The 25,539-nt window shown below is 38.8% G+C and overlaps 1 protein-coding gene across 7 annotated transcripts in view; it reads right to left on the bottom strand.

Annotated features, from left to right (window-relative positions):
• Nucleotides 1-25,317, bottom strand: part of ncor1 (nuclear receptor corepressor 1) — a 62,155-nt gene extending 36,838 nt beyond the window's left edge. For all 7 annotated transcript variants that reach the window (XM_085420075.1, XM_085420078.1, XM_085420079.1 and 4 more), the window contains exons 1-14: nucleotides 25,164-25,317; nucleotides 21,190-21,379; nucleotides 18,497-18,591; nucleotides 16,958-17,165; nucleotides 15,787-15,966; nucleotides 13,755-13,868; nucleotides 12,432-12,488; nucleotides 12,238-12,290; nucleotides 11,485-11,551; nucleotides 3,419-3,591; nucleotides 2,363-2,453; nucleotides 1,676-1,854; nucleotides 1,480-1,534; nucleotides 298-396 (exon numbers count right to left, since the gene is read on the bottom strand). In XM_085420075.1, coding sequence (XP_085276201.1) covers nucleotides 298-396; nucleotides 1,480-1,534; nucleotides 1,676-1,854; nucleotides 2,363-2,453; nucleotides 3,419-3,591; nucleotides 11,485-11,551; nucleotides 12,238-12,290; nucleotides 12,432-12,488; nucleotides 13,755-13,868; nucleotides 15,787-15,966; nucleotides 16,958-17,165; nucleotides 18,497-18,591; nucleotides 21,190-21,300 — 1,482 coding nt within the window. In that variant the 5' untranslated portion in view covers nucleotides 21,301-21,379; nucleotides 25,164-25,317. The remainder of the gene's footprint in view (nucleotides 1-297; nucleotides 397-1,479; nucleotides 1,535-1,675; nucleotides 1,855-2,362; nucleotides 2,454-3,418; nucleotides 3,592-11,484; nucleotides 11,552-12,237; nucleotides 12,291-12,431; nucleotides 12,489-13,754; nucleotides 13,869-15,786; nucleotides 15,967-16,957; nucleotides 17,166-18,496; nucleotides 18,592-21,189; nucleotides 21,380-25,163) is intronic.
• Between the last annotated feature and the right edge of the window lie 222 nt (nucleotides 25,318-25,539).

Genomic DNA, 25,539 nt, shown 5'->3' with positions numbered 1-25,539 from the left:
AACACATGAACTCTGTAAATCTTGGGTGAATCAGGTTGGTTTGATTTAAGTGGGGGTGTGATTTAAAGGTCTGGTTTAAGTGAGGGTGCTCCCTGTACAGCATGCAGAAGAAAGGATGCACAGCACCCTGTGGCCCACTGAATTCACCGCACCTATGCTGCTCTCACATTACACAGAGATTTGGTTGGTTAGACCATTAAGACTCTTTAATGTCTGATCCCAGTGTATCAGACATTTAGGGCTGCAGTACCAGTGTGAAAATAGCGACATCACATTTTTAAAAAGTGTTTGATTTACCTGGTTCCTCCTCCGTCTTCCATAGTTTCGCCTCACCAGTGTCTTGTAGTTGTTGTTCTTTTTGGTCAAGTAGTAGTATAGGACACAATCAGCAACACACTGAAACAGGAATATCAAATTTAAGAATTTCCCGTTCTTAAACCTGGTTTATTATTATCAACTATCTATTTTTTCCCTAACAGATTATGTTTGTTTTTCAGCTGAATTGTCCAAATTGTAGGGCATATTAAAGGTGGAAAAGGTTTGAAATTTATTGCAGTCTTATTTGTTTTAACATAAAAAATCCTGGATGTGTTATGCTTTTTATATCCACTGTAAGTGTACAAAGAAGTCTGCTTTATAGACATCACTTCATTTATTTTTTATTTACTTTCTAACACCAACTTGTTTTTATTTGCTGATGGAAGCTTTTTCATTTTATTCATCATTTTATTCTATTTTGTGATGCAACTGTATTTGCTTTTTAGGGCCTGAGCACAAAATGTTCAAAGGCCCTATTGTATCTGTTCTGTTTATTATTATTATTTTATGTCTTTGAACACCTTTTTGAGGCTTTATAATGCAAAAAAAAAAAATCATAAAATTTTGCACATGTGTAAGGTCTGGTGAAAATGTACATATTTTATTGGATTCACATACAGAGAGCAGGAAATGGCTCAATGGCGTCACTTATGATAGTACAACCAGCGCATGGTTTGAGCTACATGAATGAAATTTGGTACACATGTGTAACATGCCAAGAGGATCAAAAAAGTCTGGGGGCGTTCAGCAAAATTTGACCACATCACGCTTGGAGGTACACCAGAATGGGAGGGCCCTCTCATTGCTGCTTGCAGCTTTAATTATTTCTATTTTTTCTATTTTATTATTCCATGCATCTACTAATTTTTTTGTTTTTGGTAAATGTATTGATTCTTTCACAGGGCCCATCTCCCAGAGCAGTCAAAGCACTCCATACTTTTATTTTGCCGGGTATTATTTGTATTATTGTATTACTTATTATTGGCTTATAAATCATCTTTCAAGCACTCTGAACTACACTGACCTGCATATAAAGTGCCATACATATAAAATTTGATTGATTTGCAGACCTACAAAAATAGGAACTAAAATGAACACATAAATTTCTTACAAAAGATCAGAATAAGCAGTCTTATGACAAACACTTTAACTGCAGTTTACCTTTCTTTCAAGATAGGAGGCAATCAGGCCAAAGTTCTTGGGGTGTTGGACAAACCTGCACAAACAATCCACAGATTATTCATGTGCCAAAACCACAAGAGCAAGCTAGCATTAAGTCCCATAAACCACATCTGAAGTACAGGGAGACATTGCGACTGTAACATCTTGTGCCACCAGCAAAACGAAAACAACTCACTTCTCCTTGAAGATCTCCTTTTCGTGTTCGGTCCAAACATTCATGAACTGCCGGGCTTTGTACACCTTCATTGGGTCGTCCATCAAGCCGTTCATGTTAATGAACTTCACTCGCCTCTGCTCAGAGTCATACATCATGGGTGGGATGACTGACAGCTGTCTCATCTGCTTCTCGTTGTTCTGTGGAACACAGACAAAGCAGCCTCTGTTACCCCTCTTAACCAATACACCACCTTACAGCTTACTCATGAAGATTATGTGCTTTATGATTTGAGGTGATGTAGTAAGGGAGATAAAAGAGACATCTCTCCCTCTCCAAATACACAAAAACCTAGACACTTTTCAAACAGGCAGTGTTTGAACTATGTGAGTTCGAGAGCCTCCTTTTACAGTTTCACTCCTTTTTGCTTAACCAGCTGTTTCGGTTGTTTCAGTTTCACATTAAAAGCATTATACCACAAAACCAGTGATGCTTTTATAGTGAAGCAGTTACAGAAAGACTAGTGTGGTTACCGCAGAATCAGCAGAACTCATTATCATCTAAATATTTCTACTTTCTGTTTGGCGCAATGGGGGGAAAAAAAAGAAACCCTCAGAGGGCCAGAGTGGCTGAACTGGTTACAGCTGCTCATGACTGTGGCATAGGAACCTCATAGCACATTTCAAATTATGTCCACTTAATACCCACCTCCTGCTCAGAAAGCCCATCTATGATTTCAGAAATCTCATGTTCGCTTCTTGCAATTGTTGCAGACAGACCTGTTCCCCTTTGTCCAACCCTGTGAAAAAGCAGAGTTATAAATGTTACAATATTGATCATTTATTTCAAATGTTGTCAAAATAATGTTAAAAAAAAAAAGAAAAGAAAAAAGAGAGAGAGTAATCCATAACATCTGTATAGAACCTAGCTGACATTGACACCCTTTAAGAACAAAAAAACAAAAAATAAACCTCCAAACTCAGGGACAAATTGCTGAGAAAGGGAAATTTTGGACTTTCAAAGCCCTCTTCAAGATCAAAGTCCTTGTGCCCGTTATTAATGAAGAAAACAGTCTCCCTGAACAGTTATTACTGGCTTCCTCCTTCACGGTCTAGCAGTCTACATGAATAGCGCTGACATAAAAACTCTTATGTGGATATTTCAATTAAAGCACAAAGCGCCAGCACCAGGAACAACCAGACTCTGGACCCTGACCCCGTCTCAAACCCAGAGAGCCAAAGTAGGCCATTACATACCACCAAATGCCCTCCATTTAAGAGATCGCTGAACAGGCCTCTTAAAGACAGAAAAGGCAATTTTAACATCTAGGTGTAGTGCCAGTTCTTGTTGTTAATGTATCAAATCCCTGCGAGAGTGAAAATTCACAGTGGCGCCTTCAGTTTTAATCACATCCAGCGTACACTATTCCTTTTTTATGATTTTAACTCACGCTACGTGTTTTGATCAGACTCCATGCATGGCCAGAATGACTCCTCGCTAAACAGTACAAGCAGCCATGTGGACTTCACTCTGAATGTAACCGCAAGCATTTCACAGATCATTAAATTGATTGGTGAAAAGAAAATTGATCAAAACTGAAAATAAAACCAATTACTTTCAGTTTAACCCTAATCTGTATGTTGACCTCTTTAAACCAAATCCTCACTTTGCGAAGTTCAAAAGGCATCAGTGTGTTTGTGAAAAAAGTACCAAAAATATCTAATCATATGTCTCTGGGTTGTTGTTTTTTTTTTACATTTTTACCTCTGGAAGCGTTCCTGCTGCTCTCTCTGCTTGCGGATCTCGGGGAATTGCCTTTCATAGTACTCCCGTGTTCTGCTCTCCTTGGCTTTGCGTCTGGGGTTGTTCTCCATTCTCTCCACCTTCTTCTCCCATGCTTCCATCAGCTGGTCATAACGCTGGCAGATCTTCTGCTCCTGTGTACACAGCATGAAACATGCACGACTACATCAAGAGGGGGTTAAGTTAAACTTCAGGGATATCAGTGTGTCCACTCAGGTTACACAAATAATCGAGCTCCTCCAGCGTGGTACATCAATACAAGCAGCAGCTCCCAACACAGTCTGAGGAGTGTGGAGGAGATACCAGCAGATGTGCTGTTACACAATGAGAGCCAAGCAGGGCTGAGCAGACTGCTGCTGAACATCAGAACTGGAAGACCACTACTGGCGCCCTGTTCTCATTGCAAATGAGAGCAGGTTCACATCGAGCACATGGGACTGACATGAAAAAGACTCAATGGTGAACGTTACACTGCCTGCAACACCATCTGTCTTTTGAGAGTTTGGACTGAAAACAAGCACATGAACTCAGACTCATCTGTACTGGTAAATGTCAGCGGCGTTACCGATCACCTACTCCCCTGGGATTATATCAGAGGGGTTCTCTACATCCACATCCCTGCCTGGATGTGATAGGCCTGGATTTCCGCAACACAGGTATCTCATGAGTGTTTCTCCAGACTCCTCGGTGTCGTCTTAAGTTATTAAAATCGGGGGAAAGGATCCTTTATATTGTGCTGTAGTGTACCATTCACCTGCTCCAAACAGCATGACAAAAAGGATTTTAGTGACTTTTTTTAAATCATCCACCCTAAAACCGTTGACTGGTTGTAGTCAAGGATTTTTATCATCCATACTGATAATGACTCTGGACACTTTTAATTTTATCCAGCCCAACTGTCCTTTGGAACTCGTTTTTACTTTGGGTCTGTCCGTTGATTCTCTCTGTTCTGAGGACATTTTTATTTCCAACCACTGCAGTGTTATTTTTAATTTATCTGTGACTGTGACCCCGTCTTCAGCTCACTATGAGGTCTGCTCTTATTAAAATCATCTACTGCCAGCACGTTTTCTGAGGCTTTAATTTATTTTTATTCTCTTATAATGATGTAGATATCCTAATGGATCATTTTAATGTATATAAGATTTTAATTCTTTTTATCTTTCTGTTGTTTTAGTGTAACACTGAGGGCCATGGGAGCACTGCAATTTCAAATTCCGGTCTATTATCTGTACATATGGTTTTTGACAATAAAGCTGACTTTTGATTTAACTTTATTAACATTGCCTTTCTATTTTAGACTATATCTATCCTTTTAAAACAAGATCAGTACCAGTTTTACAGTCCTCTGCTACACCTACTGCTCCTATACTCTTAAATGAGGACTGTCAACGTTATCTTTCCTTTTTTGTTGATAAAGTCAGAAATGTAAGAAATAATATCTTTTCCTCAGCATCTATGTTGATGGTTCCCACACCAGCTCGGCCAGTTATCTTACGCAGCTTTGCAGCAGTAACTTTACCTGCTAGCGAAGCTTATTGGTACAATGAAAGCCTCTTCTTGCTCTCTGGACATTTTACCTACATCTTTGTTGAAAAATGTCTTACAGTGCATTAGTTCCAGTGTGCTCACTATTGTCAATGTTTCACTGGCCTCCAGTAAGGTACCTACTGATTTCAATGTTTGGCAATTTTTTTTAAAGAAACTTGATTATGGAACCTCTAGTTTTACTTTATATGCACATCAAGTCTCTGGTTCGCTCCTGTTTTTATCATCTAAAAAATATTGCCAAACTAAGATCCATTGTGTCACGTCCTAAACTGGAAATGATCATTCATGCTTTGGTTTCATCACGATTGGATTACTGCAATGCACTGTATACATGTCTTAGCAAAGCCCCCAAAGAACGCTTGCAAGTTCTTTAAAATGCTGCTCTTGATATAGCTATACTGGCTTTCGGTCTACATCAGAGTGAAATTTAAGATTCTGTCACTCACTGAGAGCTCTTCGTGGACAGGCACTAGGTCCCCGAGGTCCTGTGACCAGGGTCTGCTGATGATGCCCCATACTAAGCTGAAAACAAAAGGAGACAGAGCCTTCTGTTCAGTGGCCTTCAGACTCTGCAACTCTCTTCCTTTGGACTTGACTGTACAGTCTCTTTTAAAAGCCAGTTAAAAACATCTCTCTAAATCTGCTTTTATTCATTTATTTATTTATTTATTTTTACATTGTTGGCTCTTGTGAAGCACTTTGTGATTTTATATCCTGAAAGGTGCTATATAAATAAAGTTTTACTTACTTAACCCTTCTTGGCACTTATGGGTATGCCATGCTGGAGGAGCTACACTGCTTATGCAACCTGAATGGGCAGCTCATCCTATCAGCATTGACAAGGACATCAGCAAAAATCGCAAATAGAGAAAAATTACTCAGGAGAGAGCAATGATCTGTGCCCAACACCTCTACAACCATTCCTTTTTTTATCTTGTTGCATTTCTAGTGCTCCTGATGTTACTTTCATTTGCAACAGACATGGTTTATGCTTCCTTATACCTGAAATTTAACCGACCTTGTGTTGGATTGTGAGAATCAAGTGTTCCCTTCATTCTTTTAAGCAATATACACCACATTTTAAGGAAGCACCTGCAATCTCCAAACAAAAATTAAGTTTTTATATCTGGCTCTGCAGAATATGTGAAAGAGATATTTAATCTGGATGGCATTGCCTTGACATCCAGTATTTATGTGAGGAAACTTTCAACTAGGACCAGTACTCTAACTCAACACCGTCTTCTTTTATCATGCAATATTGTCAAAAGCTGTCTCTAAAAGTGCAATAAGTGCTAAAAAAAAAGTAGTACCAACATTTACTGTCTTTTACTGGCCGATTGTCCTAGAAGCTGTTGTGAACTGTTGCAATATAATGTAATGACAGTAGGTTACGCTCTCAATGGATTTTAATTGTAACGATCGTGTGATGTAAAGTAACACTCCCCAACACAGATTTATAATTAATTCAAATAACAAAAATGCACCAAATCTGGTGGATCATAACAGCATTGCTGTTAAACACCAGCAAAAATCTCTGTGCCTTTAAAAAGTCTGGCTCATTCGCCAGGAACTGCACTCAAACATTTTTGAACAAACAAAGGCAACAACTCAGTTTGTTGGGGCCAACCCAAACGCTGCTACACCAGTGGACAGATGAGGCAAAACAGATGCAAATAATGTTAAAGGTTAAAAAGTTGAAGAAAAAAAACCCCCAAAAAACCCCCAATGATTGTGATTTTACATGCAGTTAAGCGTGTGTTTATTAGCACATGTGTTATTTGACCAGTCACTGAAACCTGTGTTGTACTTTATCATTGAAAGGGAGTGAGAAAGTAAACATGGCGACAGACGGGCTGAAGTGAAAGCAGAAGAGTTCACTGAGTACAAGCTGCTCGGGAACTCGTGTCGGTTGTGCGGTTTGTGTCTGCCTTTGACATTACTTATTTCAGTATCCTGACCCACGCACAAGCTGCTCCCATCCACCAATTCTATCTACAAATAAGGTTCAAAAGCTCATTGCCTCTTTGTTTTAGTTGTTATTAACACACACAGGTACCATATATTTATTAGTAACTGTGGAGGGAAAAAAGGATTTGTTTGTAATAATTTCCAAAATTGTCACAGTTAAAATGTTAAGTTACGATCTGGAAAGACTGCAGGACAATATAGCCTCATTTCCACTTTGTGCAGCGATAGACAAACAATTCACCTTCCTCTTGGCATGTAGCCATGTGCACTCTGCCATTGTTCAGAGTCCAAAAGCCTGTCTGACACAGAGGGAAAGGTGGGACTCACTGAGCCACTGCCACACACACACACACACACACACACACACACACACACACACACACACACACACACACACACACACACACACACACACACACACACACACACACACACGTGTTTCCACATAGCTTACGTTTGAAATATTTAAATAAATGGTAACTGATAAGAAAGACCAAGAATTGGCCAGCCGTTTCTAAGAAATGGTCTTTGATGTGACAATATTTATTATTCTGTTACATAAAAAAAGCATTTATTGGCTGCCACAGTGAACAAACAAGGGAAAACAAGATGTTTCCTGTTCTGTAAATACATCAGTACATTATTTTTATTAGCCATTAGCACAGCTCAAGGGACAACAATGCTGGTCTACTGACCACAGGCCTGACACTCAGATAACAGATGCAGAACTGCTTGCTGATGTTCACTGGAAAAATGAGTCAGAGTGAGGTGCGCTGGATAACTCGTAGAGTTTCCAACAGATTTTTATCTGTTATGTTTGTTACAAATGCTCAAACTCTAGTTAACATACAGGATACTTAGTTAACTTAATTTCAAAAGGTTTTCTTACCAACATGCTAATGTTGATTGTTAATGGCAACAGTTCCAACAGTTTTTTTGGAATAAAGATTACAAAACGCTCGATCTGCTCCCTTTTTTGTGAGATGTTGTTTAAAATTTACTGTAAATATGAAAAAACGGACAGGATTATTCCATCATTTTCCTCTTCTGGCCTGTCAAAGTCTGATTTGAAATGAAATTTGCACGAGAGTTGAATGGGGCAGATGGGTTATGTATAGGGTTGGGTGATTGGACGAATATATTGACTACAGCCTATCGTCAATTGTTTTTACAAGGGCGATTTATTTATGTATTTGCCCATGAGTAAGTTTGCTAATAATGATGGAGCTAATAGAAGCAGTAAACAGAAAAAAAAATAAATAATAGTGCTGTTTTAACAGCACCATCTTTCATCTGCGAGTAGATACACCGTCCTCAGAGTGTGCCCAAATGCAGTGATTCATTTACTCAAACTCATAACAGAAAGAAAGAAAGGTAGTAGCCTATTTTCAGAAAAAAACATTCAGATGGTGGACACATACATGCTAATGCAAGTTAGTCATGTTTCAGTCCTTTGCTCGCACTATACGTCAGCGGCACACCATTTTGGTTACATCCTTAAGTTTACCTCTTTCATTGGTTTAAAGCCAAAGAAATCCCAAATTGGCGACTTTATATATCCATGTTTGGACTTCTTCTGTGTTGTAAATCGGTCCGTGCATAATTACATTGCTCCACCCATCAAAAAGTCTGCGCATGCGTGAATATATCGCCCATTGTCGATTATTGGACAATGGACGATGGATTGTTGGTTGGCAAATTTTTAAATATCGCCCAACCATAGTTATATACATAAAAAAGTCCCTTCTCCCCAGCAATGCTCTCCATGTAGGTCTTAAAATAAATTTTGGGGAAACAAAATTCATTAGAGCCATGAAACAGATTTCGACCAAAACAGGCGCAGCTTGATGACATCATTAACATGTGGTATCGCGATAGAGCGGTATAGTCAAAAGCTCTATTGTTGGCCAAATTTATATAGTTTCTATCGTATATCATTTATATCGCCCACCCCTATGACTAACCTCATACTGTGGCTGGATTAGGGCTGTTCGATATAACGATATATATCGGATGACAATATAAAAACGTCTATCATTTCCTATTACGCTATCGTTTCTTTCGTGGTGTCGTAAACTAAACTGTTTACAGCAATATTTTTCATCGTTTTGACAGTCACTGTAGTGGCTATATTAATTTCTTAAAGCCTCTCTTTCTCTTATATTTAATATAACCACACTATGGACGGACAAGTGCCTGTTTTTACGTGTTGTCATTAGCAACAATGACGGTAAAACCATTGCCTGGCTCCGCTGTCCGCTTGTTTGTTTTCCACGTAAACCTTTCACAATAAAGCTCAAGATCCTGTTGAGACTTTTCAGAATAAACTGAATCAAATGAAAGAGTATGCAGAGAGTTTACGGATGAGAAGCAAAAAAAAAGAGCCGTCAGGTGCTAAAAAATAAACCTTAGACTCAAACTTTGAAAGAAAGTGGTGGCCGTTACAACTTATGTCTAAAAATGTATAGTTTCATGCATCAGTTAAAACACTCGAATCCAGGTAAAGGACGCCCAGCTGGAAAAACTAAACGCAAGTCGAGTTGCCTGAGATTCACAGAATTTACAGAAAATATTACATTTTTGTGATTTATATCGTTGTCAGGACGATAAATGTCTTATATCGGGATATGAGATTTTTGTCATATCGCACAGCCCTAGGCTGGATTATCTCAGTTGTTCTCCCCTACTGAAGTTTGGTCCATTTATAGTAATTTTCCACGCAATTGCATTTGTCAAAAAAACACATCGGGAACTTTTATCAAGTGGAAAAAAGTTAGCGTTCATTCTCCAGGTTCACTGTGTTATGCTTTGTTATGCTAACATAGCTGTGTCGCTAACGATCACTAGCACAGCAGTATATACCATATACCATGTTTTCATGGATGCCTGGATATTAAACTTAATTGTTACACCTGGTAAAGCAGCTACGCTGATCATTTTATTAAAGATGGAAGAATTTAGACAGTTTTTAACTCTCAGTGATGCCACAGTGTTCGTTTGACTTTGGAACCAGAAGCAGACGGAGTTTTGGGCCCACTCTCTTATGCTTTGTTATGCTAACATAGCTGTGTCGCTAGCGATCACTAGCACAGCATTATATACCAGCTAGTCCGACTTCAGTAACCCTACAAACATTACTGCCGTGTAGTTTTCTGTCTTCATTTATTTTGGAAGTGATAGCAGGGCTGTACGTTTTATTTTTGCCCAGAAATCTCTCAGAACATGGTATATCATGTTTAGGTAACTAGCGAAACTAGCGAGCTAACTTTCTGCTAACTTCTAACTCCGTTAAATTTAATAAATTCTGTTTTCATGGATGCCTGGATGTTAAACTTAATTGTAACACCTGGTAAAGCAGCAACACTGATCATTTTTATTAAAGATGAAAGAATTTACACAGTGTTCGTTTGACTTTGGGACCTGATGCGGACGAATTTTTGGACCCAGATTACTATGAGTCGTGAGGCTCCTGACTACGGTAGCCATAACGCTCAGACAATCCATCAAGTGGTGTGGCTTTGTAGCTTAGCAAAGTCCTACTAAAACATTTTTGACAGATTTTTGAGCGCCGTGTACCACTTAAAATTGGTTCGAGGTCAATAAACACAGCCAGAATTCATAGATAAGGCACACCAGATTATAAGGCGCACTCCTGATTTTTGAGAAAATTAAAGGATTTTAAGTGCGCCTTATAGTGCGGAAAATACGGTACCCTTTTTAAACTTTGTCCAAATTGGAAGTCTCAATTATTAAACTTTCATGAGTAAGATAAAATGCTAATTTGCTTCACTATAACCTTCTATATTTAACTACAGATAATTACAAGAGTTTCTTTTAAAGAAAACTATTAAAAAAATATTTAAATTAAATGTTCACCAAGGTTCAGCATTTATTAGTCAGTCTAATAAAATGGACCCCGTAAAACTGTCGGATGTTCTGATACAAACTTTAAAACCTGAATAAATGTTTTGTTATTTGTGTCATGTATTGCTTCAAGATTCAATTCAATTCTTTTTCATGTAGATAGCGCCAACTCACACCAACTGTCGCCTCAAGGCGGTTAATATTTTAACGTAAAGACCCTGCAATAATGCAGAGAAGACCCCAATAATCAAGATGGCTCCCTCTGAGAAAGCACTTGGTGACAGTGGGAAGGAAAAACTCCCTTTTAACAGGAAGAAATGTCCAGCACAACCATACTTAGGGAGATACAGCCATCTGTTGGAACCAGTTATGTGTGAGTGAAGGAAGACAGGACAAAAGACACGTTGCGTCTTAGGGCTCAATATGTCAAGACTATCTCAATACTATTTAGCTTTACATAAGCAAAGAATCTAGCACATATAAAAAAACATTTATCACAATGTGCTTATATCACATCAAGTTCAGCTCAGGTCATCTAAGGACAGTCACATACGTTATGGATGTCACACTAACCATGGAAATACGGGATGCTATTTGAGCTGTATCCATAACAATGACACAAATAAATGTACAAGGACACTTACCCTTTGCTTACGTGCATGGTTCCTCCTCTTAAAAAACAAAATCAGCTTCTTCCTCATGACTTGGTTTCTGAAAGTAAACAGTTGCCAAAAATCAGTCACTATTTTTAAAGTATTACCAAAACAAAAAAACAAAAACAAAAAAAACAACTTTAGTTTCAACAGAGCAAGAGTTGCCTTTAGCTGCTACCTTTAAGAATTACAAAATTCATTGATGCAATAAGCTCAAATTCTGTTCCAGCACACTACCAAACACTTTATTTGTGTAGCAAATACAAAATACTGATAAGTATTCTGTTTGCACATGATGGTGGGGAAAGAATAGCGAGTGCGCCGACCCTGAATGTGCAACCTGTGCAGCAGATTCACACAGAAGTGGGCCCTGTCCTGATAAAAGCAGAGCCAGATGGGCTGCTCTCAAGGTACACAGCGATAAGGGTTTTGTCCCAGACGACACGACCTTCAACCCAACGCAACCTGCTTTAAACACACCCAATGCAGGCACATACACACATTTTCTCACTTCCTTTCTTGCTCTCCTTGGTGTCAGTAGGCCAGTTCAATGAGGTGACTCAGCATTAAGATTAGACTGACTTATCAGCGGGTTTATCTCGCCATGGTCAATATTACAGCCACTGCTGTCCTCAGCTCAGAGGCTTCTTATACTGATACCGAGGCAAGCATCAGATCCTGTACTTAGGATATTTATTAAAGCTATTTGTAAAAAAACAACAACAAAGAAACATGGACACTCACGTCTTGATGTTGTCATGGTACACCTTTGTGTCTGACGGCTGGTTATACAAAGGCTAAAAAACAAGAGGGGAAAAAAAAACCCAACAGACCAGCAACAGATGGTGGATTAATTATTAGCCAACAGACAAACTGTAACACTACTTCTTAAACAAAGCTTATGTAAGGTCAAAAATCTTAACCATTAAACTACTTACCAGCTCAACCTTGGGACCAAGGCCTTCTAATATTTTATGGGCTTCTTCAGCTTTTTTCTAGATCGGGGAAAGAAAAAAAAAAAAGATTACAACAGGAGACTAAAAAAGAAACAGCAGGAACACACCATCTTCAGATATGGATGTTTATGTTGATTCTGAGACATTTTGCCAGCACAGCATTAAAAGGAAGGTTCAGTTAAAATAGAGGGGGCAAATGTTTTTCCTTTCTCAAGTGAAGTACTGAACTATGGCCACAACCATAATCTTAAGACTAAACTAAACAAAAATGTTTAACAGACACGTGTTTGATTATTTCAGATGTATTCAGTTGGCTTGACATATAATCTTCCTCCATTAATTAATTCAAAAAGCAAGAAATTGCAAAAGCCTGAAAAGCAATTCACAATACAAAAAAACGAAATAAATATAAGAGTGAGAACTCCCACTGAAGTGTAAATAATAGTGCAGTCAAGGCAGTATTCTTGGATCGCTGCAGTCTGTCAGCTTTTTCAAGATCATTAGGGACATACCAACTCTTCATTTTCACATTTCACAAACCCCCATCTGTAGACTGAGATAAACAACCACAGCTGCCAGACTAAATGCTATGTGCAAAGCCTGAGCAGCTTTACAGCCTAAAGGGTTAATGGTTGACTGAGAAGGGAAGGCGTGTCCCAGCGCTCTCCTACCACAACACTGTCTGACACACATGAACTCCAGTGACCTCTGTAAACACATCCTCACTTGCTGCACTGTTGTTCAACTGAAATACACATAATGAGGCTTACCTCCGCCCTTGAATGAGATTAATATATTCTTAACTGATACAAAGAATCACATCTTCTGTTTGATAAACAGATTCGGCACTTAAAAGAAGCATCATTTCTAGTCCCATTAACTTCAAAACACAATGCTACAACCACAAAATATTCCATCTTCTTCTAACAGATGATGCATATAAACGGGGGTGAGGAGAGTCAGCAATAACAGGAACCGTTCAGATATCATCAGTTGGTTACCACAGCTTAGATACTACAGAAAGTGATTAGTGGGAGTGAAATTAAACTCCAAACCCATCAGCTAACAAAAAGAATTACTTAATTTGAGGGTGGAGACTGTCACGGGTTGGCTGGTGTCATTGGTGGTTTTAACACTTGCTCACAGCTTATTGTGGCACGATTTTAAACAGAAAAAGTAATGTTGTTCTCCCAGCTCTGCAGACACTGTTTGCAATTATTCAAGATAATAAACTAACAGAGACCAGAGAGCAAAGAACCAATGCTACTTGCAGGCGTGTCTTTGTGTTTGCATGAGACGACTAACCCTGTTTTCGTCGTAGATGATTTGGACTATGCTGCGGTGCTTGTGCTCCACCGGGGGAGGAGTCACTGGCTTTTCGGGCTCCACTGGCTTTGCTGCTTCCTCTTCAAGTTGTTGCTAAGAGACAACAAGAACACATGAATTTTTGACCTATGGCACACAAGATCAGAATAACAATGTGGAGTGGAGAGACTTATTTCATCTATGCATGACCATACAGAGCAGATTGTGAAAAAACACAGACCCATAAACAGTGTAGTGATCTGATCCCGGCATCTCATATATGAGGACCATGCAGGTATTGTCAAATTATTCCCTGCAGGCGTTTTTGTGTATAAGGCTGAAGGTTTCTGCCACTGGGGCTAGGGCTGTGCGATATCACCAAAATCTCATATCCCGATATAAAACATCTATCGTCTGATAACGATATAAATCACAAAAAATGTAATATTTTCTGTAAATTCTGTGAATCTCGGATAGGTGAAGTGTTTCCAGCTGGGCGTCTTGTACCTGGAGTCGAGTGTTTTAACCGATGCATGAAACTACACATTTTTAGGCATAGGTTGTAACGGCCGCCGTTTTTTTTGTGAGTATTTATTACACGACGTGCTGCGGGGAAAGCCTGTTCTAACATTTGAGTCTAAGGTTTATTTTTTAGCACCTGACAACTCTTTTTTTGCTTCTCATCCGTCAATACTCTGCATACTTTTTCACGTGATTCCGTTTATTTTGAAAATTCTCAATAGGATCTTGAGCTTTATTGTGAAAGGTTTATGTGGACTGGAAAATAAACAAGCGGATGGTGCGATGGTGTTACCGTCGTTGTTGCTAACGACAACCCATAAAAACAGGCGCTTGTCCGTCCGTAGTGTGGTTATATTAAATATAAGAGAAAGAGAGAACTTTAAGAAATTAATATAGCCACTACAGTGACCATCAAAACGATGAAAAAAAACATTGCCGTAAACAGTTTATTTTGCGACACCACGAAACAAACGATAGCGTAAAATGAAATGATAGACGTTTTTATACTGTCATCCGATATATACCGTTATATCGAACAGCCCTAACTGGGGCCATGTTAATAAACACAGACACACTAATCTGCTGAATGTTTGCTAGGTCAATGTTTACAAGCTAAAGGTTATGTAAACTACCAGGTTACAGGGACCAGATTAGGAGTTCCTGAAATACCTCAAATAAACATTAAATCCCTGAAAACCTTGGGAAAAGGCAGACTAGAAAATGGAGAGGTATTCTCTTGCAGCCTTGATCAGCTAACATTTCTATCTAATTAACTAGAATTCCAAAAGAGATAGCAGTTCGAAGACGACCAAGAAGCAAAAAAACAAACAAAAAAACAACAACAATCTAATCTAAATAGGATGCTGAGCTGAAGAAAAAAAGTAAACCTAGGGATCTAGAAATGTCGTTTCTGAGAGTGCCTTCTAGGAAAAATACAAGAAAATGAAAGACACAAGTCTGTCAGCCTATAGATTTACAGCAGTGGCATCTTATAGCCCTGAGGAATGCTTTAATTTTCAAGGTCAAAGAGCAACTTGGAGCTCACCGAGAAGACAAGCAAGCCTCCAGGGCTTATCATCACCAAGTCAGTAGAGAACTGATATTTGACTTGATATTTAGCACCAGACATACTGAACAGGCTTTTCTCAAAGGGAAAGACTTCCGGTAGATTACTTTAACCCTGAGCTGAAAGTACAACACTTTTTACACTAAATGGATTTGCGGATTTCTGAGACCCTCCCATGAATATTTTTCTTAGTATTTATCCTCAGTGTCACTTTCAATAAAAAGTCAGTTTGAAGTTTAGCTGTGATACAGTTGCATAAAAGCAACAAAACATTTATATTTAAGCACTTCCTCAATGCTGTTCTAAAATTTGTATCATATCAGTCTCTCAGTTTATTTCTTAAAGAAAAAGAAAGAAAAACATTATCTGTGCCATGTTTTCTTACACAACACTCATTGTGTTTGAAATATGTTAAGAGAAAAAAGGCCAAGCTGGGTAACCAACCTGCTTTTTCTTCAACTTGAAAATCTGCTGCTCCACTTTAGCAATCTCTCGGTCTACACGGTCCATACTCTGGATCAGCTCTTCCTTGGACAGTTTAGAAGGAGAGGTGTCCTGCTCCTCCCCCATGTGTAGTGTAGGTCCTCCTGGGGAAGACTCCACTTTGACAGTGAACTGAGTCTCCTGGCAAAAAAAACAAAAAACTGTTAAATAAGTTTATACAAATTATTGGTAGGCAATCTGGCAATAATATGACAGAAGAGCTTAATTTACCAAGTATTTTATTTTTGAAAATTAATTCACCACTAACCAGCACAAACCTGTTTGGTTTCATGCTTCCCTATGCGCAGGCTCTGAGCCATTCAGCTACCTCTCCAGTCGTTCTCACCTCCTACAGACTGACTCTGACTGTCATTGTCTAGCAGCTAGAAAGAGCATTTCTTGTTCTACTCTGCCTTTCCAGTTCACAGATGATGTCCAGGGCAGAACAAGGACTACAACCTTCACTGGCAGTCCAAGACAGCAGAGTTCCTCTGATTGTAGGATGAGAGACTAAGCAAAAAGGCAGCTGAACAACATCAAGTACTGACAGTAGAGAAACATGAGCCGGTGCATGGCTTATTGGCTAACCTGACAGTATCAGCAAATATGCACTGCTCAGGTCCAAAGGCCTATAAATTACATCCTCTGAGGATACAAATCAAATCAACACCTTACCAAAACAGCCCCATCCAGCAATAAAACCTTCATAAAACATCATGACTGCATTAGTGTTAAGTGTTTGAGAATCCATGAATGTCTACTCAGACTCAAGTTTTTTTTTATTGTCTACAAGAACCTATTGTTAAGTTCAAGACTTTAGCAACTGCAAAATAAAGGGCCTATGGCTGATGTTTTAAAATTTGGCCATTATCCATAGTGGAGAGCCTTATTTTGTACAGTGATTGTGCTTTAGTCCTCATTTATATTCACTTTTGTTCCAACAAAATAAAGAAATCTTAATTATGGGAAAGAACTGACCTCATTTTTTGTCTTTCTGATGTTCATAACAATAACTTTTATGAATACTGAAGACTGACATTAGTAAATGTTAGTCCAATCTTAAGCTTAATTATTTCTGCCTGATAAACTGGTTCAAATACAGGACCTACAAAATAAAAAATATGATGCCCACCTTCTTGACCTCCACAGTGGCTCTTAGGCTGTCCTGTACACTATGGGGCACAGGCAGAACAATACCCCCTGCAGTGGAAGGGGTGCGGGTGATATGAGCCTCAGCAACAGTCTCCAGGCGAGGGCGTTTAGCCTCCAAGACCTCATGCTCAGGTTGGGCTGAGACAGAGTGAAACTGCTGTTCGTAACCATGGCGCCTCTCTGGAGGCCTGACAAAGAAAAGTAAACAAGAAATTTACAGATTTATCAGAAACTGCAACTAGCTGTCAAAATTAATTGGAGGATGCAAGTAAGGCTGGGCCATATTATACCGTTCACGGTAATACCGGTACAATGTTAGGCAACGATAAGTAAATGAAATATCGTGATAGAATATGAGTAAAACGCGCATGCGCACATGGCCGAAAAAGCATGGCGGCAACGGAGAATGAGAAGAGAGAAAGCGGATCGTTCAGTGAAACGGATGAACCAGAATTGGTTTGTAAAAATGGTGCTACTTCAGTGATGTGGAACTGGTTTGGTGTTTGTCCGTCAGATACCCACCAAAGCACATTTTTTTGTAGAACATGCACGTGGGCCGTCATTATTGCCGTATTTAGACTAAGGTACTCGTAAATCTGGGAGTAATCTGTGTCCTAAACTCAGTCAATTTCAGGTCCCAAAGTCAAACGAACACTGCAGCATCACTGAGAGTTAAAAACTGTCTAAATTCTTTCACCTTTAATAAAATGATCAGCGTTGCTGCTTTACCAGGTATAACTATGAAGTTTAACATCTGGCATCCATGAAAACAGAATTTATTACATTTAACGGAGTTAGAAGTTAACAGGACGTTAGTGGAAGTTAGCTCGCTAGCTTTGTTAGTTACCTAAGCATGATGTAGCATGTTCTGACTGAGAGATTTCTGAAAAAATTCAAACGTACAACATGGGAATAAAGCAGCTGTGATAGAATACAGCATTAATGAATCAATGGTACAGAAATGGAGGAAGCAAGAATAGTTTGAGTTATCTGACTGCTTTGTTTCACTTAATGTGTCTTATAATCCCATGCACCTTATGGTCCGAAAAATACGTATTTGACTTTTTTATTTGGCACACTGCAGTTTAATGTTGCAAAGCACCTCTGTTTAACTTCAGTGGATATTATACATGGTTATGCTCAGGATATGTCAGCCCATTTCTACTGGAAATGCCTTTTGGTTAAACTTTCAGCAAGGAATTTGCTTTTGCAATGTTAAATTTTTATATAGCTTTAATGCACATAAAAAAAACAGCTGCTTGTTTAAGTGAAAATACATGGATGGGGGGGTTTTGCGCTAGTAAAGTTGTGGAGTTGTATTTTGTCTCGCATCAATTATATTGTCAGTTATATTGTTATCGCAAATTTTAAATATATATCATGATAAATAGTTTTGGCCATATCGCCCTGCTCTAGATGCAAGAAGGGAAAACCTCTCTAGAACAAAACCTAAAATGAAATAAGAAAGCACCTAATAAAGCCTAATAAGCAGCTTGGTATTTGAATATTACGCTCCTACCTTTCAGCTCCAGGGTGGAATTCGGACAGTAAAGACGGTCTTCTGCGACCCTGTGGATCCTGCATGTGATTCCGGTAGTCTGGGACGGTGAAATCCTAAAGGCAAGAGGAACACTTAGCAAATTAATTCTCAAATCTCAATCTCATTCAAATTCTTGACAGTGTGAAGCAGGGAAAATGGAAATCAATACACAAAAACAAACATCACCTCACATACCATAACAAACTATAAGCACCTCACAGATGCAGCAACCGGATCATCCTTAGAAAGTAGTGTCTACAAAAGCGACACATTTCTCTGCTACAGATACATCTTACTTTGAATCAGTAAAGCTGCCTCCACTGCCTGCTTCACTCACACTTTTACACATGAACTATAACCTGAAGCACAATGCTTTTTCTTTTTTTTACCCCTTAGCAGCTCATGTAAGCACCATCACTGGCTGTACAATGCGCTGCCAAAAGCTTTGAGGGGCACAAAAATCATGTAACTGTGATGTCCCCAGTTAGAGTCTAGCCATGGACCTGTGCTGCATCTCACCTCATGCATACATACGCACATAAACACATGTCTGCAACCCCACCCATCCCATTTCCTGTAAACTCTGTTCTACTTAATCTAATAAAGGCAACTCAATGGGCATTTCTGCCACTCAGCTGCAACTCTGAGTAGACAATCACGATGCCAGCAATCAGAGATTAAAATCATAAATAATTAAGCTAATTAGCTTTGCTTATTTTGTTAGCTTACATAATTTTATTTGTTGGTTTATTTAACAGTGACATTGCAGATATATAGAAAAAGAAAAACAGCTATAAATGCAGCACAGTTATCCAAGAGGCCATTTTCATCTGTGATCTCACCTTATTAAAACAACAAAGTTCCCAAATTAATCAGCAGGGATAGGCCAATGTTGTATTCTGTCCTTACTCTGACCTCTGCCCGGGGGGTGGGAGGGGGGGCAGAGATTGCAGACATGGTTAAGCTTACCAGGAATATACAAAAAATATATATATCCTAGTACTAGAGAATAAGGGCTGGCCTGAAGTGAGGCCCAGTTCCACTCGTTTTTCAAACGTGTCATTAGTCAGTTCACAATGGAATTACTGAAACCAGCAGCACTACTCCTCCTCTGGCAAACTAAAAGGAATGTTGTTGATGGCAAGAACATTGATTAAAATGTCTGTAATAGTCAGGGGCTTTTATCCAAAACCGTATGGGGTAAAGAACACAGAAATGTTATCAGCACAGTGTGACTGCCAAACAAACCTGAACAAGCAAATGCAGTTACAGGAAACATTTCTAAATTCCCATTTTGTCCCAGATTTAAGCAAACAATGTGAATGCTCAGAAATGTCCCATCGAGAGTTTTCTGTGAAAGTATGCTTCTAAGAAACGTGTCACTGAAAATGTCCAAACACCATCCAACATTCTCAAATGAATGCGCAAAAGGACGATGCTCTAGAGTTAAATACTGCTACGGGAATTACCACCACACATGGTTTTTCACTACTGAGACTACAAGCAAACTTAATCAGCATCGATGCATTTCTAATTGGTTTAAATAAACAATGTAACACTAATAAATTAAAAAATGGGTTTGGTCTTGGGTTTTGTTTTGTTTTTTTAAATCACTTCAATCTTCAGTTGTAGTTGAAAATGAAGCAATAAAGCTCCTTAAAATCTTAAAAGCCACAAACAACATGACAGTGAGCTTGGTAAAAACTCAACTTTGGACTCGTTTTCCATGCAAAGATGGAATCTGGCTGTAAATTAGTCCTAGCGTGTGCATTACCTTTTCAAATCAACTGGTTCAAAAGCAAGCCCAAAGCCTCAATTAACAACATCTTTAAAGTTCTGCTGTCATTGGCCAATCTTTTATTCACACATAAAATATAAACAAAAACTTCTTGGTAAGGAGTGAGGTTCCAATTCAGTATGAAGAGATATCTACTCATACTGCACCCTAAGCCACAATTAACAGAAAGAGGAACAGATTGATTTCATTTGGAATACTAGCTAAAGCTAGACTACTAATCAAATTTTAGATTCTATCCCATTTTTGACATCCAACAATTACAAAAACCAAATGGTGTGTATTTATGCTACAGGACTGATTAATCTATTGCATTTATTTTCACTTCAAAGCTCTCACTTTTTTCCTTAAACCAAAAACCAAGTGCACCACTAAAAGATAGCTTTTAGCCAAGTAGAGGAAGAAAACAAATCACAAAGTTTTAGGTAGTTTCCAGCAGGGAGAGGCAAATGTCATAGCAAGTTTGAAAGGAGAGAGAAAAAAAAGATAAAATAAATAAAATCATTTTACACCTTTTTTTTTTTACTGAAAACAGTAGTGTAATTTCTCATAGAAGTAAAGCTATGGCTCCATAGTGTAGCTTCTTTTGGCATTAGCCCAACAAGCAAAAGATCCCTGGTTCAATCCTGGGAGGACACTGATTGGTCAACTCAGAACAAGTGGTATTTTTGAAAAGTGAAAATAATCTATCCCCTGCTCTTTCAGATATCACCATCAACAGCTTAAAATCTATCATACAGGCAAACACTAATGCAACACGATCAAAGCTGTCAGTGAGATTCTACACCACAACAAAAAGGCTAATAGTGGTTGACTCGGTGAGGATACAAACATGACTGTTCGCTCAAAACAAAAGAAAGCAGAAAGGAGGCTTTACCTGTGGGTGCCGGCTGCTGGTAAAGGTGTACTGGACAGATTGTGATGGGTATCGGCTCTGCTCACTGCTGAAGCTCCCCTGACTCGGGGGGTAGCCCGAGCTACTGGACATCCTGGCTCAGTGCTAGCGGGCTGTAGCTGCTTCACGGAATGCAGAGTTTAGCTAGACCATGTTAGGAGACACGAACCACCTGCACCAGACAGAAACATACATGCACTTTTCAAAGAGTCACATTTAAGACATGAATGTATATATTTTTTTAAAAGTATTTTTCTGTACTTAAAAAAACCTAATCAAGTCATCATATAAGCTGAAAATATTTAAGTGCATGATAAAAATATTTTTCAAGAACCCTGGAAAAATTACGCAAACCACAACTGGAAATGAGCAACACAAACACATAGGCACTAGGGAACAGACCAGTCCCAATGTGATCAGGCTGGTTAAGACGTATTTATATGAACAACAAAGTATCTGTGAGGAGAATTTTGGCTTTGATCAAAAATCACCTCATTCCCAGTGTAAGTAATGAAGTTAACATACCCCAAAATAAAATAATTATAACACTAACATTATTATTTATAATTCAATGAACCTGATTCATGACTGTTTGTATTAAACTAAACCTTTTGTTTTAGACTGTGTAATGTGTAGGGAGCTCAAACATACAAAAATGCACCCAGATTCAAAAGCACCAACAAAAAAGACCACCAATATTTAGATATTTTTTAGATTTATTTTAAAGAAGAAAAAAAAAAGACTTTCACACCTCCGGCCAATTGCCAATTAATGTTTTTGGACTCTTAGAGTACCCGAAGTGAACCCACACAGGTAAGGGCAGAACAAGACTCCAACCCAGAACCCTGTTGCTGTGAGGAGAGTGCTAGCCATGACTCCACCATGCTGCTCTATATTTGAGATTAATAACCTAAATCTGCAAAATATTTAGTAACTTAAGCTTTAAAATAAATATAGACTCAGCCTTGCTGTAGGCATCACTGTTAAAAAAAAGAGAGAGGTGGAGGGTAGTGAACAGGTGGTTTAATGAAGGAATTTTATTGACATTTTATCGTGAAAATACTGACTATAGGGGAAAGAAAACTACTGTGAGGGTCTATTTCAGCTACTTTGAGTCACAGATGTATTCATACTATTCATTTACTGCCTCCATGTCTTTGGTTACACTGAAATCAGATTATAACATCTGGATAAACGGATTGCAGAAAACCAGCATTTAAATGTCAATTTATTTCTACAATTTATTTTTAAAACTGTGAAGACATTTTCTACACGTGGCACAAGATTCATAGATTTTTAATCAATATATTATTATGGTTTCTATCTTCTGTACAAACAATCTACTGTGTATTGAAGGCTATTTCCCTTTACATGGGAACAGTTTCTCAGATTTTAACAAACTTCTGTTCGGAGGTGGTTTAAACTTTCTATTCATGTTGTTTCATGTTCTTCTGTCAGAATAGCGTCCCATAACTGTACCCACGATGAACAACTTAGCCACTGCATTTAAACAAAACTGGATTCAGATGAAAATTAGTGAGTTTGTCTTGGCTGCGCAGAATCCTGTCACCCTCAATTAGTCAAGCATCGTACAAAGAACAAGAGCCAGGACCGAGCCAGGGTGCATTGTCTTCTCTCTAATAACAAATCATAGAGCCCAGATACTCCAGTGCGTTCCAAATGAACTAATGCACAAAGTTTTGTATTTTGACTAAATATTTATGGATAAAAACAACACATACCAACAATAGGCCTGTAAGACACAAGGAAAATCTGCCATGTGTGACAACAGTGCCAATATCATAGATTACACGATATGACTCGCCATAAGCAAGTACAAGCGTGTTTAATATTCTACAGATACAGGCAATAAATAGGTACACTGCTAACAAAACTCCAAATAATGAATGACTGATAGAAATTTTAAGCCATTTCTGAATGTGCTTTTCCTGAAAATTTGAAGTGTTTGCATGCAGAGTATGAATATATAGTGCATGTACAAAAAATAAAAAATGATGGCCTAATAGTGCAGGATCCTCTTGCAGTAATAATGACGGCACTATTCAGCAGTCAGCACTATACTGATGAACTAAAACTAATTTAGTCTGCATGCTAGTTTACTGCAAACAGTTATAACCGTTACCGGTCACTAAAGTTGAAGAGATGTTACTTTATGGGGCGATCATGGCTCAAGAGTTGGGCGTTCGCTTTGTAATCGGAAGGTTGCCGGCTCGAGCCCTGGCTTGGACAGTCTCGGTCGTTGTGTCCTTGGGCAAGACACTTCACCCGTTGCCTACTGGTGGTGGTCAGAGGGCCCGGTGGCGCCAGTGTCTGGCAGCCTCGCCTCTGTCAGTGCGCCCCAGGGTGCCTTCACACATCACCAGTGTGGATGTGTGAAGGCTGTGTAAAGCGCTTTGGGGTCCTTAGGGACTAGTAAAGCGCTATACAAATACTTACCATTTACCTTTCAATCCCTGGCCAAGATCTATTTTAATAATTAGAAAAAGACTACAAACAACAAAATAACTTGTAACTACCCAACTGGTGATTGCTGGTGGGGTTTTTTTTAATAAAAACAAATAAAAAAAATAACTTTCATGGCTCCCTTTGTAAACCCTAAATGCAGTGACAAATGTGTTCATCATCATCATCTCCACAAAACCAGCACCAGACAGTCTGTGAATGTGGTTCTTAAATCTATAAAAGGCTCAACCTCATTTTCAACAGCACCTTATGGCTTTGAGCCAAATTCAGGTAGAACAAATCAGCTCAGCAATTACAGGTCAAAATGTTTGGCGGTAAATGAAATAAGAGAAACTGCTAAAAGAGTTCCCAGCAGCCCCACAGCTGCCTGAAGTATTACCATTTTATTGTTCTGAAAAAAACGAATCGCAGCATGTGGCGATGACCTTCTATTTACAAGCATAGCTGACACACAAACCAAACCTGGAAAGTATTTTGTTAAAGTCGCAAGGATGAAGCTAGGGAAGTCATATACTTCTAAATATAATTCAAAATAATTTAAAAATATTAACACGTGTCCTCTCAATAAGAAACAGCTAACCTCCTAGGCTCCAGAATGCATTGTCTCTTACAGTGCTTCATTCAGGGCATTAAATCACTTAAACCTTTCTTAACACGATGTTTTCTAAAAGCAGAGCATAATAATAATGACATAGGTATGCTTAGCATTACAATCTGGAACTCTACTTCTTAGGGGCCTGACTATAGCCTCGTTCTCAGTTGTAGTGTCTGTTAGTGTAACTTGCAAACAAACCCATGATGGGAGTCATTTCTTGGATCTCTCGCACTTTAAAATAATGTAATATGGCAGCTAAACGAAAATGATGCTCCTGTGTGTTCTCAGCGTCTTAATTGTAATATTCGACCGGATTGGGGTCGTTACGTCTGCAGAATTTAAAAAAAAAATCCTACTTTCATCAGTTTTCTTCGTATCGCGGTAAAGTTCTAGGTAAAGTTAGCAAGTAAATTATTTACAGTGGTCCCTCTGATAATTTCCACACTAACCCAGCAGCTGTGGTGACCTCCCTGGCCTCAGCTACAGGCATGCATGGTGAAATAATGCTGTTGCACGTTGTTATTGTTGTCTTTTAACGCCACACTGTCATATAAACGCAACTGAATTTGTATCTTATCTTGATCGGCGGAATGGGGTTATTTCTACAGCAGAGAGCATCCCCGGAAATGCGCCAAAATCGTGCACGACAATAAAGGTCCATTTTAAAATATGCGGTACTTTAACGCTTTAGCTTAGTGTCGTGGCGTTTAAGATATTGCTGTTGTTGTCGCTAGCTTGCTAAGTTAGCCGTATTTCACCTTTGAAATCTCAACCACGTCGCCATCTTGCAAGGCAGATTTTCAGCGTAGACCGGGGCGCTTAAATAGCGTGCTAATTAGACATGTTGATGTGCTGCATGGTAACTATTTTTACTTACCTCATTATAAGAAAATATATCGATGGCAGAGAAAGGGTTCCCTGTGCAGAAATATGTGGCAATAGTTGATTGTAAATCCGCGGGTTATGGGCTGTGGACGACTGTGCAGTCTGAAGGCTGCGCCGCATTTGTCGGTTGATGTCCTGGCAGAGTAAAAAAGATTCCCCTTATTATTAATGAATCCCCAGGGTATATCTAGTCCTTAAAATATATGTATATACGAATAAAACTAGACTCTGCAGAAAACAGAGCAAGTGGCTGCCAAATGCCATTTTTTGCGAGGAAATTTAAAATATTATTTTGGAGTGTTATATATCTGCAAGGACAATGTAATGGTGTGACAACTAAATCTTCCCCTCAAACACGGTAATGTTCT

This window comes from Rhamphochromis longiceps, linkage group LG10 (assembly GCF_057381845.1).
Source record: "Rhamphochromis longiceps isolate RC_006_pf linkage group LG10, R_longiceps_female_GT1.1, whole genome shotgun sequence".
Taxonomy (NCBI): domain Eukaryota; kingdom Metazoa; phylum Chordata; class Actinopteri; order Cichliformes; family Cichlidae; genus Rhamphochromis; species Rhamphochromis longiceps.
This window is presented reverse-complemented; position numbering and strand designations above follow the sequence as displayed.